We start from the raw sequence: 16684 nt of genomic DNA on the forward strand, positions 1-16684 counted from the left end.
ACATTAGTGGTAACAGGTTGAGTCCTCAGTAAGGTACATTAGTGGTAACAGGTTGAGTCCTCAGTAAGGTACATTAGTGGTAACAGGTTGAGTCCTCAGTAAGGTAGATTAGTGTTAATAGGTGTTAATAGGTCCTCAGTACATGAATGGGGTAGAGGATACAGTCTATGATGCAGCCTCCCTGGATGTTCCCACTCTGGGAGAAGTGGAGCTGGATAAACTTCCCAAAGCGGGAAGAGTTGTTGTTGTAAACCGTCTTGGCATTCCCAAACGCCTCCATGATGGGGCTGGAGGAGAAAGAGAGGGAGAGAAAGAGAAAGAGAGGGAGAGGGAGAGGGAGAGGGAGAGAGAGAGAGAGAGAGAGAGAGAGAGAGAGAGAGAGAGAGAGAGAGAAAGAAAGTGTGTTGAACTCTTACTTACAAGCCCTTAAATACCAATGCAGTTAAAAAAAAAAATAGAGTCAAGACAATATTTACTAAATAAACTAAAGTAAATAAAATAAAATTCAAGTAACACAATATCATAACAATAATGAGTCTATATACAGGGGGTACCGGTACAGTTACCTGCTCTGTACGATGGCCTGTTCCACGCGGGTGCTCCTCTCAGAGGGGGCTGTCCCGGCAGACTTCTGTGACATCACAGACAGGAACTGGAGCAGCAGCTTGGTACTCTCTGTCTTCCCTGCTCCTGACTCTCCACTGGAGATACACACATACGTCAGCTATCAATAGACATGACATATGACTATAGACATGACATATGACTATATACATGACATATGACTATATACATGACATATGACTATATACATGACATATGACTATAGACATGACATATGACTATAGGCATGACATATGACTATATACATGACATATGACTATATACATGACATATGACTTTAGACATGACATATGACTATAGGCATGACATATGACTATATACATGACATATGACTATATACATGACATATGACTATAGACATGACATATGACTATAGGCATGACATATGACTATATACATGACATATGACTATATACATGACATATGACAATAGACATGACATATGACAATATAAATGACATATGACAATATAAATGACATATGACGATACACATGACAATACACATGACATATGTCTATATACACATGACATATGTCTATATACATGACATATGACTATATACATGACATATGACTATAGACATGACATATGACTATAGGCATGACATGACTATAGGCATGACATATGACTATATACATGACATATGACTGTAGACATGACATATGACTATATACATGACATATGACAATATACATGACATATGACAATATACATGACATATGACTATAGACATGCCATATGACTATATACATGACATATGACTATAGACATGACATACGACTATAGCCATGTCATATGCCTATATACACGACATATGACTATATACATGCCATATGACTATATACATGACATATGACTGTAGACATGACATATGACTATATACATGACATATGACTATATACACTAAATGGGGTTCAGTTCACCATGTATTAAACTATGTGTGTGTGTGTGTGTGTGTGTGTGTGTGTGTGTGTGTGTGTGTGTGTGTGTGTGTGTGTGTGTGTGTGTGTGTATGTGTGTGTGTGTGTGTGTGTGTGTGTGTGTGTGTGTGTGTGTGTGTGTGTGTGTGGTCTCTCGTGACGACAGTAGCTACTAGTTAATGCCATGTTCCCAAGGCCCTGGTGAACTGACCTGATGAGAACACACTGGCTGTCGTGTCTCTTCCAGAGACAGCGGTAACACTCGTTGGCCACAGCGAAGATATGAGGGGGCAGCTCTCCCAGGTGGTGTCTACTATACAGGGCTACTGCTGCTGGGTCGTACAGACCTGAGATCTGCTTATAGGGGTTCACCGCTGCCAGGATTGACCCTATGTTGGTCTGGTGGGTGGGGGGGGGGAGAGATAATTGTCTGATTAATTTGCTGGAACGGGGACAGAGAGATATACAGTAATCCCTCGTTTATCGCGGGGGTTACGTTCCGAAAATGACCCGCGATAAGTGAAATCCGCGAAATAGAAAACTTTTTTTTTTTTTACAATTAGCAACTATTACATGTATACAAATACAGTGACTCACGTGTAGGCCGTTTCACTGCTCTTCAGACTGGGCCGCTGCATCCTGACTGCGCTCTGCAGTGTTCTCTTCTTCTGAAGCCCGCGGTGCAGGTGTGTTTGTTCGGGAGAAGAGCATAGTGATAGGCAGCTGTTGTCGCTCTTTTTTCTTCTTTGCAAAAAGATCCTTGTACACCGACATGCCACCATCGATTACGTTGGAGAACTGTAATGAACGGCTCATCAAAGGGTCCCATTCCTCAGCTACTCGCTTAAGTTCAGTGGCCATTCGCACCATGGTTGCTAAGCGACCAAGCGTTAGTCCTTCCTTCCTTCCTGGCCAACTTAATGTAAATTTGCCAAGCTGTTTTATGTACGTACACATAACTGCACGAGACGACAAAATGATAGCACAATTCGTAGCATGTTTTGATACAAGAAGCGGGAGTGAGTTTTTAGCGAATCAGAATGCAGAGCACAATGCACCAAAAAAAAATAAAAAATGCATTATGAAAATCCGCGAAATAGCGAATCCGCGATAAGTGAACCGCGAAGTGGCGAGGGATCACTGTAGTTAGACATGTAATACCATCTGATCAGCTTAACACGACAACTATCCACCCTGATAGGAAATAACCCTGTTTACATCCCTGGTCAAACGTAGTGCAACTTCAACTATCCACCCTGATAGGAAATAACTCTGTTACCGTCCCTGTGGGCCCTGGTCAAACGTAGTGCAACTTCAACTATCCACCCTGATAGGAAATAACTCTGTTACCGTCCCTGTGGGCCCTGGTCAAACGTAGTGCAACTTCAACTATCCACCCTGATAGGAAATAACTCTGTTACCGTCCCTGTGGGCCCTGGTCAAACGTAGTGCAACTTCAACTATCCACCCTGATAGGAAATAACTCTGTTACCGTCCCTGTGGGCCCTGGTCAAACGTAGTGCAACTTCAACTATCCACCCTGATAGGAAATAACTCTGTTACCGTCCCTGTGGGCCCTGGTCAAACGTAGTGCAACTTCAACTATGCCTCACCACTGAGAGACTAGTTCAGAGTCAGATTCCACTGTTCTGTTCCCCGTATTAAATACCTGAGGTCAATACTGGAGCGTTCTCAGATTAATTCCACTGTTCTGTTCCCCGTATTAAATACCTGAGGTCAATACTGGAGCGTTCTCAGATTAATTCCACTGTTCTGTTCCCCGTATTAAATACCTGAGGTCAATACTGGAGCGTTCTCAGATTAATTCCACTGTTCTGTTCCCCGTATTAAATACCTGAGGTCAATACTGGAGCGTTCTCAGATTAATTCCTCTGTTCTGTTCCCCGTATTAAATACCTGAGGTCAATACTGGAGCGTTCTCAGATTAATTCCTCTGTTCTGTTCCCCGTATTAAATACCTGAGGTCAATACTGGAGCGTTCTCAGATTAATTCCTCTGTTCTGTTCCCCGTATTAAATACCTGAGGTCAATACTGGAGCGTTCTCAGATTAATTCCTCTGTTCTGTTCCCCGTATTAAATACCTGAGGTCAATACTGGAGCGTTCTCAGATTAATTCCACTGTTCTGTTCCCCGTATTAAATACCTGAGGTCAATACTGGAGCGTTCTCAGATTAATTCCACTGTTCTGTTCCCCGTATTAAATACCTGAGGTCAATACTGGAGCGTTCTCAGATTAATTCCTCTGTTCTGTTCCCCGTATTAAATACCTGAGGTCAATACTGGAGCGTTCTCAGATTAATTCCTCTGTTCTGTTCCCCGTATTAAATACCTGAGGTCAATACTGGAGCATTCTCAGATTAATTCCTCTGTTCTGTTCCCCGTATTAAATACCTGAGGTCAATACTGGAGCGTTCTCAGATTAATTCCTCTGTTCTGTTCCCCGTATTAAATACCTGAGGTCAATACTGGAGCGTTCTCAGATTAATTCCTCTGTTCTGTTCCCCGTATTAAATACCTGAGGTCAATACTGGAGCGTTCTCAGATTAATTCCACTGTTCTGTTCCCCGTATTAAATACCTGAGGTCAATACTGGAGCGTTCTCAGATTAATTCCTCTGTTCTGTTCCCCGTATTAAATACCTGAGGTCAATACTGGAGCGTTCTCAGATTAATTCCTCTGTTCTGTTCCCCGTATTAAATACCTGAGGTCAATACTGGAGCGTTCTCAGATTAATTCCACTGTTCTGTTCCCCGTATTAAATACCTGAGGTCAATACTGGAGCGTTCTCAGATTAATTCCTCTGTTCTGTTCCCCGTATTAAATACCTGAGGTCAATACTGGAGCGTTCTCAGATTAATTCCTCTGTTCTGTTCCCCGTATTAAATACCTGAGGTCAATACTGGAGCGTTCTCAGATTAATTCCACTGTTCTGTTCCCCGTATTAAATACCTGAGGTCAATACTGGAGCGTTCTCAGATTAATTCCACTGTTCTGTTCCCCGTATCAAATACCTGAGGTCAATACTGGAGCGTTCTCAGATCAATCCCATTGAAATGTAAGATCCAGTGCCATTAATATACAACTAGTCGGTACAGTTAGTACTTACAGTATTATTGTTATAGGAATGAATCATGACTTGTTGTATAATTCAGTTTGAATGGGAAGCAGCCTGGGTAAAGTGTGTTAGTGGGTTATTGTGTTTATAATGACAACAGATTGTAATGTAATAGAACCAGCCCACTAAAAGCCTAACCTGACTGACCACTCAGATTCTTCCAACGTCTCCTACATACTTCAGACTGAGACTGACGTCATTGAAGATGTTTGTGGTGACGTTAAAACCTCTTAACGATCCGACCCTTTTTTTTTCAATTTTCGCCTAAAATGACATACCTAAATCTAACTGCCTGTAGCTCAGGCCCTGAAACAAGGATATGCATATTGTTGATACCATTTGAAAGGAAACACTTTGCAGTTTATAGAAATGTGACAGGAATGTAGGAGAATATAACACAATAGATCTGGTAAAAGATAATACAAAGACAAAACCAACCGTTCTTTTGTATTTATTTTGTTCCATCATCTTTGAAATGCAACAGAAAGGCCATAATGTATTATTCCAGCCCAGGTGCAATTTAGATTGTGGCCACTAGATGGCAGCAGTGTATGTGTAAAGTTTTAGACTGATTTAAAAAATATATATTTCACCTTTATGATCCAATGAACCATTCAAAATGTTGTATCAAGACTGCCCAAATGTGCCTAATTTGTTTATTAATAACTTTTCATGTTCATAACTGTGCACTCTCCTCAAACAATAGCATGGTATTATTTCACTGTAATAGCTACTGTAAATTGGACAGTGCAGTTAGATGAACAATAATTTAAGCTTTCCGCCAATATCAGATATATCTATGTCCTGGGAAATGTTCTTGTTTCTTACAAGCTCATGCTAATCGGATTAGCCTACGTTAGCTCAACCGTCCCGTGGACGGGACACCGATCCCTTAAAATGAGGGGTGTTGTAGAAAGTAGTCAGCGAGTGGATCATCTCTAACCAATATCAACGCCAACGACAAATTTTCAAAACGCTGATTTACGCTGCGTGTTCTGGCTCTGGCCCAAACCATCGTTTTTTGGGACTAAATCAGAATGGGGCAGGGTAGCCTAGTGGTTAGAGCGTTGGGCTAGTAACCGAGAGGTTGCAAGTGCGAATCCCTGAGCTGACAAGTCCTACTATGGTCCAGGGCCCGGTTCCCCAAAGGGAGGTAGAGCAGTAACACTATGGTCCAGGGCCCGGTTCCCCAAGGGGAGGTAGAGCAGTAACACTATGGTCCAGGGCCCGGTTCCCCAAAGGGAGGTAGAGCAGTAACACTATGGTCCAGGGCCCGGTTCCCCAAAGGGAGGTAGAGCAGTAACACTATGGTCCAGGGCCCGGTTCCCCAAAGGGAGGTAGAGCAGTAACACTATGGTCCAGGGCCCGGTTCCCCAAAGGGAGGTAGAGCAGTAATACTATGGTCCAGGGCCCGGTTCCCCAAAGGGGAGGTAGAGCAGTCCTACTATGGTCCAGGGCCCGGTTCCCCAAAGGGAGGTAGAGCAGTCCTACTATGGTCCAGGGCCCGGTTCCCCAAAGGGAGGTAGAGCAGTAATACTATGGTCCAGGGCCCGGTTCCCCAAAGGGAGGTAGAGCAGTAACACTATGGTCCAGGGCCCGGTTCCCCAAAGGGAGGTAGAGCAGTAATACTATGGTCCAGGGCCCGGTTCCCCAAAGGGGAGATAGAGCAGTAACACTATGGTCCAGGGCCGGTTCCCCAAAGGGAGGTAGAGCAGTAACACTATGGTCCAGGGCCCGGTTCCCCAAAGGGAGGTAGAGCAGTCAATAACTTTGGAACGAAGTTGACCGAAAAAATATAAAGTTGCCAATGTCATTGCAATTAAACAAACGCAGGATAAAAATACCACAAGGTGATAATATCTCTCTAGGAGCTGATCTGTAGTCAGTATTGTGGAATAATTCTCATGTTATGTTAAGATCTGAATGGAGAAAGCAGTTCCTAGAACAGCCCTGCCTTTCTTTCAATCCTATCAGTATCGACACATGATGCACTTAGTGAACATTATTTCTGTTGTTTTGGGAAACGTACGTTACATCTTCGGTCGTCATGGGAATAAGGCATTGTTTAAACACCCGTAAGCCTAAAGATTGTAGCTTCCATCAATGTAATTGTCTGCATCATTTCCAATCCCCCCATATATTGTTTTGGTAAATATATATATCCATATACACACGCATGCATACATATACACATATATCCATGCATATACACACATACCTACATACATACACATACCTATATACATACACATACCTATATACATACACATACCTATATACATACACATACCTATATAGACATACATACTTTTTAAAAGAATATACCTTTATTATTATTCCCCAAACCCTACCACCGATCCCCCAATTGGAGTAAACTAATAAACACTTCTGCTTCTACCTTCAGTTTATACATCTTATACACAATTTACAGACACAATCTATTTTACAATAGTTATATTTAGTTGGTTTTTAGTCCTTCCTCTATTTCTGATGTCCATCCAGTTTGATTTCTATTTGTGACTGTGCTATTTCACAAAAGTTCTGAACCAATATAAATTCTACAGACCCGTATGTTTTACATTGGTTATCTTGTTATTAGTCCCACCCTTCAGCTCCATTCAACCCCTCCCATCTATCTCTGAACACCATCCAGTCCCACCCTTCAGCTCCATTCAACCCCTCCCATCTATCTCTGAACACCATCCAGTCCCACCCTTCAGCTCCATTCAACCCCTCCCATCTATCTCTGAACACCATCCAGTCCCACCCTTCAGCTCCATTCAACCCCTCCCATCTATCTCTCAACACCATCCATTTTGGATTTCTATTTGCTATATATTTTTCAACTGTGATGCTTCACAAAAGTACTGAACCTTTCTATTCTCATAGCTTCTACAGATTGTAAATTAAAGATAAAATGTTTTGCTAAAATAATTATTATATTATTGATTGATTGACTATGGCTTTTCAAATCCCCCAGTATTGCTATCTGTAGCGTTAGTTCTCGGCAAATGTTGCAATTCTTCAGCCATTCCTGGACCTGTGACCAAAAACGAGCTACATATGGACAATACCAAAATAAATGATCTAATGACTCTGCCTCCTCACAGCAGAATCTGCAGAGCTGGGAAGGTTGTATCCCCCATATAAATAACATTCTATTAGTTGCAATAATTTTCTATAGAAATTAAAATTGAAAAATGTGAAGTTTTGAATCCGGCGTTGTTTTGCGTATCAATTCATAAACCATGTGCCATGGAATGGGTACATCGAAAATCTCTTCCAAACTATTAAGCCATTTATATGGCACAGCTGTCAATTTTTTGGTCCTTAAATGAAATTGGTATATGTTTTTATTTATCACACTTTTCTTTAACCATTTATGTTCTTTAATACAGGGCCGAGAGACAAGTTCCTTACTTTTTTCCCCTTCCACTTGCCTCTTCCATTTTTGTGGTAATGCTGCAATTAGTTGGTTGTAGTTTGGGGAGAGCAGACATTTCCATATGTCTGTGTTAGCTGCATGTGTGACATAACACCACCAGTCCTATTTATGATATCATTTACAAAAACTATACCTTTTTTAAAAATTTCTTCGAATATTTTTTTTTTTTTAATCAATTAGTATATTTGAATTGAACCACAATATATGTTGTATTATTTGTTCCGTCCTTTTAGGTGGATTAAACTGAAATTGCAACCAACTTTTTAAGGCTTGTTTAAAAAATAAAGATATTTTGGAGATGATTTCCTTTTCAAACAACCGAAAGTGAGCGTCTGAATAAAGGGGAAATATAACCGTGTCTTACATAGATGCAGTCCTTCTGGTAGCGCAGGTACAGGTTGTACATGATGGCAGCTTCATGTAGCTCTGCCAGAGAAGACATGTCCTCTACTCCATTAATACTGGTGAGGTGCATAGGAAACACCTGGTCTCTGCTCAGCTCCCCCTGCTGCAGGTACATCACCTGAGACACAGAGAAACAACAGGAAGTTATAGCTTTACTGCTGCAGGTACATCACCTGAGACACAGAGACACAACAGGAAGTTATAGCTTTACTGCTGCAGGTCCATCACCTGAGACACAGAGACACAACAGGAAGTTATAGCTTTACTGCTGCAGGTCCATCACCTGAGACACAGAGAAACAACAGGAAGTTATAGCTTTACTGCTGCAGGTCCATCACCTGAGACACAGAGAAACAACAGGAAGTTATAGCTTTACTGCTGCAGGTCCATCACCTGAGACACAGAGAAACAACAGGAAGTTATAGCTACTGCTGCAGGTCCATCACCTGAAACACAGAGAAACAACAGGAAGTTATAGCTTTACTGCTGCAGGTCCATCACCTGAGACACAGAGAAACAACAGGAAGTTATAGCTTTACTGCTGCAGGTCCATCACCTGAGACACAGAGACACAACAGGAAGTTATAGCTTTACTGCTGCAGGTCCATCACCTGAGACACAGAGACACAACAGGAAGTTATAGCTTTACTGCTGCAGGTCCATCACCTGAGACACAGAGAAACAACAGGAAGTTATAGCTTTACTGCTGCAGGTCCATCACCTGAGACACAGAGACACAACAGGTAGTTAGTTTTACTGCTGCAGGTACATCACCTGAGACACAGAGAAACAACAGGAAGTTATAGCTTTACTGCTGCAGGTACATCACCTGAGACACAGAGAAACAACAGGAAGTTATAGCTTTACTGCTGCAGGTCCATCACCTGAGACACAGAGAAACAACAGGAAGTTATAGCTTTACTGCTGCAGGTCCATCACCTGAGACACAGAGAAACAACAGGAAGTTATAGCTTTACTGCTGCAGGTACATCACCTGAGACACAGAGAAACAACAGGAAGTTATAGCTACTGCTGCAGGTACATCACCTGAGACACAGAGACACAACAGGTAGTTAGCTTTACTGCTGCAGGTCCATCACCTGAGACACAGAGACACAACAGGTAGTTAGCTTTACTGCTGCAGGTCCATCACCTGAGACACAGAGAAACAACAGGAAGTTATAGCTACTGCTGCAGGTACATCACCTGAGACACAGAGACACAACAGGTAGTTAGCTTTACTGCTGCAGGTCCATCACCTGAGACACAGAGAAACAACAGGAAGTTATAGCTTTACTGCTGCAGGTACATCACCTGAAACACAGAGAAACAACAGGTAGTTATAGCTTTACTGCTGCAGGTACATCACCTGAGACACAGAGACACAACAGGAAGTTATAGCTTTACTGCTGCAGGTACATCACCTGAGACACAGAGACACAACAGGAAGTTATAGCTTTACTGCTGCAGGTCCATCACCTGAGACACAGAGAAACAACAGGAAGTTATAGCTACTGCTGCAGGTCCATCACCTGAGACACAGAGAAACAACAGGAAGTTATAGCTTTACTGCTGCAGGTCCATCACCTGAAACACAGAGAAACAACAGGAAGTTATAGCTTTACTGCTGCAGGTCCATCACCTGAGACACAGAGACACAACAGGTAGTTAGTTTTACTGCTGCAGGTACATCACCTGAGACACATCACAGGTAGTTAGTTTTACTGCTGCAGGTCCATCACCTGAGACACAACAGGAAGTTATAGCTTTACTGCTGCAGGTACATCACCTGAGACACAGAGAAACAACAGGAAGTTAGTTTTACTGCTGCAGGTACATCACCTGAGACACAGAGAAACAACAGGTAGTTATAGCTTTACTGCCGCAGGTACATCACCTGAGACACAACAGGTAGTTAGCTTTACTGCTGCAGGTACATCACCTGAGACACAACAGGTAGTTAGCTTTACTGCTGCAGGTACATCACCTGAGACACAACAGGTAGTTAGCTTTACTGCTGCAGGTACATCACCTGAGACACAACAGGTAGTTAGCTTTACTGCTGCAGGTACATCACCTGAGACACAACAGGTAGTTAGCTTTACTGCTGCAGGTACATCACCTGAGACACAACAGGTAGTTAGCTTTACTGCTGCAGGTACATCACCTGAGACACAACAGGTAGTTAGCTTTACTGCTGCAGGTACATCACCTGAGACACAACAGGTAGTTAGCTTTACTGCTGCAGGTACATCACCTGAGACACAACAGGTAGTTAGCTTTACTGCTGCAGGTACATCACCTGAGACACAACAGGTAGTTAGCTTTACAACAAGTGTAGTAGGCCTTCAGGACACCTCACAGCAGGTGTAGTAGGACACATCACAGCAGGTGTCGTAGGTCACCATGCCAGTATCTCATGGGTGATGTAGCTGCACCATGTCAGGTTTACATTACTGAAACTAACGCTGTCTACTGTAGATGGAGCCTGTCACATTACTGAAACTAACACTGTCTACTGTAGATGGAGCCTGTCACATTACTGAAACTAACACTGTCTACTGTAGATGGAGCCTGTCACATTACTGAAACTAACACTGTCTACTGTAGATGGAGCCTGTCACATTACTGAAACTAACACTGTCTACTGTAGATGGAGCCTGTCACATTACTGAAACTAACACTGTCTACTGTAGATGGAGCCTGTCACATTACTGAAACTAACACTGTCTACTGTAGATGGAGCCTGTCACATTACTGAAACTAACACTGTCTACTGTAGATGGAGCCTGTCACATTACTGAAACTAACACTGTCTACTGTAGATGGAGCCTGTCACATTACTGAAACTAACACTGTCTACTGTAGATGGAGCCTGTCACATTACTGAAACTAACACTGTCTACTGTAGATGGAGCCTGTCACACTACTGAAACTAACACTGTCTACTGTAGATGGAGCCTGTCACATTACTGAAACTAACACTGTCTACTGTAGATGGAGCCTGTCACACTACTGAAACTAACACTGTCTACTGTAGATGGAGCCTGTCACACTACTGAAACTAACACTGTCTACTGTAGATGGAGCCTGTCACATTACTGAAACTAACACTGTCTACTGTAGATGGAGCCTGTCACACTACTGAAACTAACACTGTCTACTGTAGATGGAGCCTGTCACATTACTGAAACTAACACTGTCTACTGTAGATGGAGCCTGTCACATTACTGAAACTAACACTGTCTACTGTAGATGGAGCCTGTCACATTACTGAAACTAACACTGTCTACTGTAGATGGAGCCTGTCACATTACTGAAACTAACACTGTCTACTGTAGATGGAGCCTGTCACATTACTGAAACTAACACTGTCTACTGTAGATGGAGCCTGTCACATTACTGAAACTAACACTGTCTACTGTAGATGGAGCCTGTCACATTACTGAAACTAACACCGTCTACTGTAGATGGAGCCTGTCACATTACTGAAACTAACACCGTCTACTGTAGATGGAGCCTGTCACACTACTGAAACTAACACCGTCTACTGTAGATGGAGCCTGTCACATTACTGAAACTAACACCGTCTACTGTAGATGGAGCCTGTCACATTACTGAAACTAACACTGTCTACTGTAGATGGAGCCTGTCACATTACTGAAACTAACACTGTCTACTGTAGATGGAGCCTGTCACATTACTGAAACTAACACTGTCTACTGTAGATGGAGCCTGTCACATTACTGAAACTAACACCGTCTACTGTAGATGGAGCCTGTCACACTACTGAAACTAACACTGTCTACTGTAGATGGAGCCTGTCACATTACTGAAACTAACACTGTCTACTGTAGATGGAGCCTGTCACATTACTGAAACTAACACTGTCTACTGTAGATGGAGCCTGTCACATTACTGAAACTAACACTGTCTACTGTAGATGGAGCCTGTCACATTACTGAAACTAACACTGTCTACTGTAGATGGAGCCTGTCACATTACTGAAACTAACACTGTCTACTGTAGATGGAGCCTGTCACATTACTGAAACTAACACTGTCTACTGTAGATGGAGCCTGTCACACTACTGAAACTAACACTGTGTACTGTAGATGGAGCCTGTCACACTACTAAAACTAACACTGTCTACTGTAGATGGAGCCTGTCACACTACTGAAACTAACACTGTGTACTGTAGATGGAGCCTGTCACACTACTGAAACTAACACTGTCTACTGTAGATGGAGCCTGTCACACTACTGAAACGAACACTGTCTACTGTAGATGGAGCCTGTCACACTACTGAAACTAACACTGTGTACTGTAGATGGAGCCTGTCACACTACTGAAACTAACACTGTGTACTGTAGATGGAGCCTGTCACATTACTGAAACTAACACTGTGTACTGTAGATGGAGCCTGTCACACTACTGAAACTAACACTGTCTACTGTAGATGGAGCCTGTCACATTACTGAAACTAACACTGTGTACTGTAGATGGAGCCTGTCACATTACTGAAACTAACACTGTCTACTGTAGATGGAGCCTGTCACATTACTGAAACTAACACTGTCTACTGTAGATGGAGCCTGTCACACTACTGAAACTAACACTGTCTACTGTAGATGGAGCCTGTCACACTACTGAAACTAACACTGTCTACTGTAGATGGAGCCTGTCACACTACTGAACCTAACACTGTCTACTGTAGATGGAGCCTGTCACATTACTGAAACTAACACTGTCTACTGTAGATGGAGCCTGTCACACTACTGAAACTAACACTGTGTACTGTAGATGGAGCCTGTCACACTACTGAAACTAACACTGTCTACTGTAGATGGAGCCTGTCACACTACTGAAACTAACACTGTCTACTGTAGATGGAGCCTGTCACATTACTGAAACTAACACTGTCTACTGTAGATGGAGCCTGTCACATTACTGAAACTAACACTGTCTACTGTAGATGGAGCCTGTCACATTACTGAAACTAACACTGTCTACTGTAGATGGAGCCTGTCACATTACTGAAACTAACACTGTCTACTGTAGATGGAGCCTGTCACACTACTGAAACTAACACTGTCTACTGTAGATGGAGCCTGTCACATTACTGAAACTAACACTGTCTACTGTAGATGGAGCCTGTCACATTACTGAAACTAACACTGTCTACTGTAGATGGAGCCTGTCACATTACTGAAACTAACACTGTCTACTGTAGATGGAGCCTGTCACATTACTGAAACTAACACTGTGTACTGTAGATGGAGCCTGTCACATTACTGAAACTAACACTGTGTACTGTAGATGGAGCCTGTCACACTACTGAAACTAACACTGTGTACTGTAGATGGAGCCTGTCACACTACTGAAACTAACACTGTCTACTGTAGATGGAGCCTGTCACATTACTGAAACTAACACTGTGTACTGTAGATGGAGCCTGTCACATTACTGAAACTAACATGTGATTCCCGCTCAGGATTCTTGAGATAGAGAGAGACAAAGAACATCCCCCGACGACCTCACAACATTCTGACATTCTTAGAGCATATGATGTGAGAGGACAATCTGCATACCTACAGATGGAGGATCTTAATCTGAGCCAGTTTGCTACAGCAGGAAAATAATCCTGCAGCAACAGGAAATTATTATGTGGATTACAATTATTAGGACCTTTTTTGTAAAGGTTGATACATTTTTCGTAAGGTGGAAAAGTGGAATTAAAAAAACTTCATAAGCCTTTTTAAACCTCAAATACACTACAAATATACTACTGCGTCTGGGTGATGAAATTAAGATCTTAGATCATCTGTATGATTCTGAGGCCAAACCACATCATTCAGTCTGCCTGACATGGATATGTGTGAGCTGCTATCCAAGTACTTCTGTCATCCCAGCTGGATTTGAGTGCATGTTCAGAGATGTTGTGAGAAAGAGAACGCCCTACTGTAGTTCCACCCTGTCATGTTGGGACTGATAAACGGTTAGGATTAGTTAACATGCTACAGGCCTAAAGGAGTTATGGTTAGCTAACACGCTACAGGGCTAACAGACCTAAAGGAGTTATGGTTAGCTAACACGCTACAGGGCTAACAGGCCTAAAGGAGTTATGGTTAGCTAACACGCTACAGGGCTAACAGACCTAAAGGAGTTATGGTTAGCTAACACGCTACAGGGCTAACAGACCTAAAGGAGTTATGGTTAGCTAACACGCTACAGGGCTAACAGACCTAAAGGAGTTATGGTTAGCTAACACGCTACAGGGCTAACAGGCCTAAAGGAGTTATGGTTAGCTAACACGCTACAGGGCTAACAGACCTAAAGGAGTTATGGTTAGCTAACACGCTACAGGGCTAACAGGCCTAAAGGAGTTATGGTTAGCTAACACGCTACAGGGCTAACAGACCTAAAGGAGTTATGGTTAGCTAACACGCGACAGGGCTAACAGGCCTAAAGGAGTTATGGTTAGCTAACACGCTACAGGGCTAACAGACCTAAAGGAGTTATGGTTAGCTAACACGCTACAGGGCTAACAGGCCTAAAGGAGTTATGGTTAGCTAACACGCTACAGGGCTAACAGACCTAAAGGAGTTATGGTTAGCTAACACGCTACAGGGCTAACAGGCCTAAAGGAGTTATGGTTAGCTAACACGCTACAGGGCTAACAGGCCTAAAGGAGTTATGGTTAGCTAACAGGCTACAGGGCTAACAGACCTAAAGGAGTTATGGTTAGCTAACACGCTACAGGGCTAACAGGCCTAAAGGAGTTATGGTTAGCTAACACGCTACAGGGCTAACAGACCTAAAGGAGTTATGGTTAGCTAACACGCTACAGGGCTAACAGGCCTAAAGGAGTTATGGTTAGCTAACACGCGACAGGGCTAACAGGCCTAAAGGAGTTATGGTTAGCTAACACGCTACAGGGCTAACAGGCCTAAAGGAGTTATGGTTAGCTAACACGCGACAGGGCTAACAGACCTAAAGGAGTTATGGTTAGCTAACACACTACAGGGCTAACAGGCCTAAAGGAGTTATGGTTAGCTAACACACTACAGGGCTAACAGGCCTAAAGGAGTTATGGTTAGCTAACACACTACAGGGCTAACAGGCCTAAAGGAGTACGGGTTAGCTAACACGCTACAGGGCTAACAGGCCTAAAGGAGTACGGGTTAGCTAACACACTACAGGGCTAACAGGCCTAAAGGAGTACGGGTTAGCTAACACACTACAGGGCTAACAGGCCTAAAGGAGTACGGGTTAGCTAACACGCTACAGGGCTAACAGGCCTAAAGGAGTACGGGTTAGCTAACACACTACAGGGCTAACAGGCCTAAAGGAGTACGGGTTAGCTAACACACTACAGGGCTAACAGGCCTAAAGGAGTACGGGTTAGCTAACACGCTACAGGGCTAACAGGCCTAAAGGAGTAAAGGTTAGCTAATACGCTACAGAGCTAACATGCCTACCTCCAGCCCTGACCTTTAACCCCAGAGTGTTATCCATTATCAGTGTTAACTGTAATAGATTCACACCTCTGACATCTATAACCCTAACCTTCACCCTGTAGCCTGTTAGCCTGTGAGCACTCTAATTCACATCTATAACCCTAACCCTCACCCTGTAACCTGTCAGTCTGTAAACTAACCCTCCTTCACATCTATATTTTGATCTCTTTTGACCACCAGGCCATTAGGTAAAACCCCTGACAGGGAGAAACGTGCATATGTTTATATCCACTCTCCAGGATCCTCTGGGCTGTAACTTGGTATCTCCCAGGATGCACTAGGAAAACAGGAAGAGGAAGACTCACAGAGAGGAAAGAAGGAAGTCCCAGCAGCCATGCATGAGGCCGACGCTCTCTGGAATAGAATAGATTAACCGTTCTCTAGTCACTAATTAACATTGGTCTGATCAGCGACCCCCCCCCCCCCCGTCGTCTCCATGGAAACATGCCTAGCGGTGTACATGTGAGTAGAGTTGGATAGCAGCCAGAAGGGACCTGAGCTTTACAACGAGTCCCCCTGGGACAGTACAAAGAGAACAGTATTAGGTCTGCCCTAGAAAAAAGGTATTCTGACCTCAATAACACTTCCTGCTGGTTAAATAAAACTGTAGCGAAGATGTTACAGTAGAACCA

The 16684-nt window shown here is 43.1% G+C and overlaps 1 protein-coding gene across 1 annotated transcript; it reads right to left on the reverse strand.

Annotated features, from left to right (window-relative positions):
- Positions 1-8: 8 nt before the first annotated feature.
- LOC139567375 (unconventional myosin-X-like) lies at positions 9-10940 on the reverse strand. The gene is made up of 6 exons (XM_071388753.1): positions 10895-10940; positions 8744-8760; positions 8492-8650; positions 1757-1944; positions 567-701; positions 9-287 (listed from the first exon to the last, which is right to left on the reverse strand). The coding sequence occupies exons 1-6, from the start codon at positions 10938-10940 to the stop codon at positions 125-127; spliced, it is 708 nt and encodes a 235-aa protein (XP_071244854.1). The 3' UTR covers positions 9-124.
- Between the last annotated feature and the right edge of the window lie 5744 nt (positions 10941-16684).

The sequence above is a fragment of the Salvelinus alpinus genome, unplaced genomic scaffold (assembly GCF_045679555.1).
Source record: "Salvelinus alpinus unplaced genomic scaffold, SLU_Salpinus.1 scaffold_350, whole genome shotgun sequence".
NCBI classification, from domain to species: Eukaryota; Metazoa; Chordata; class Actinopteri; order Salmoniformes; family Salmonidae; genus Salvelinus; species Salvelinus alpinus.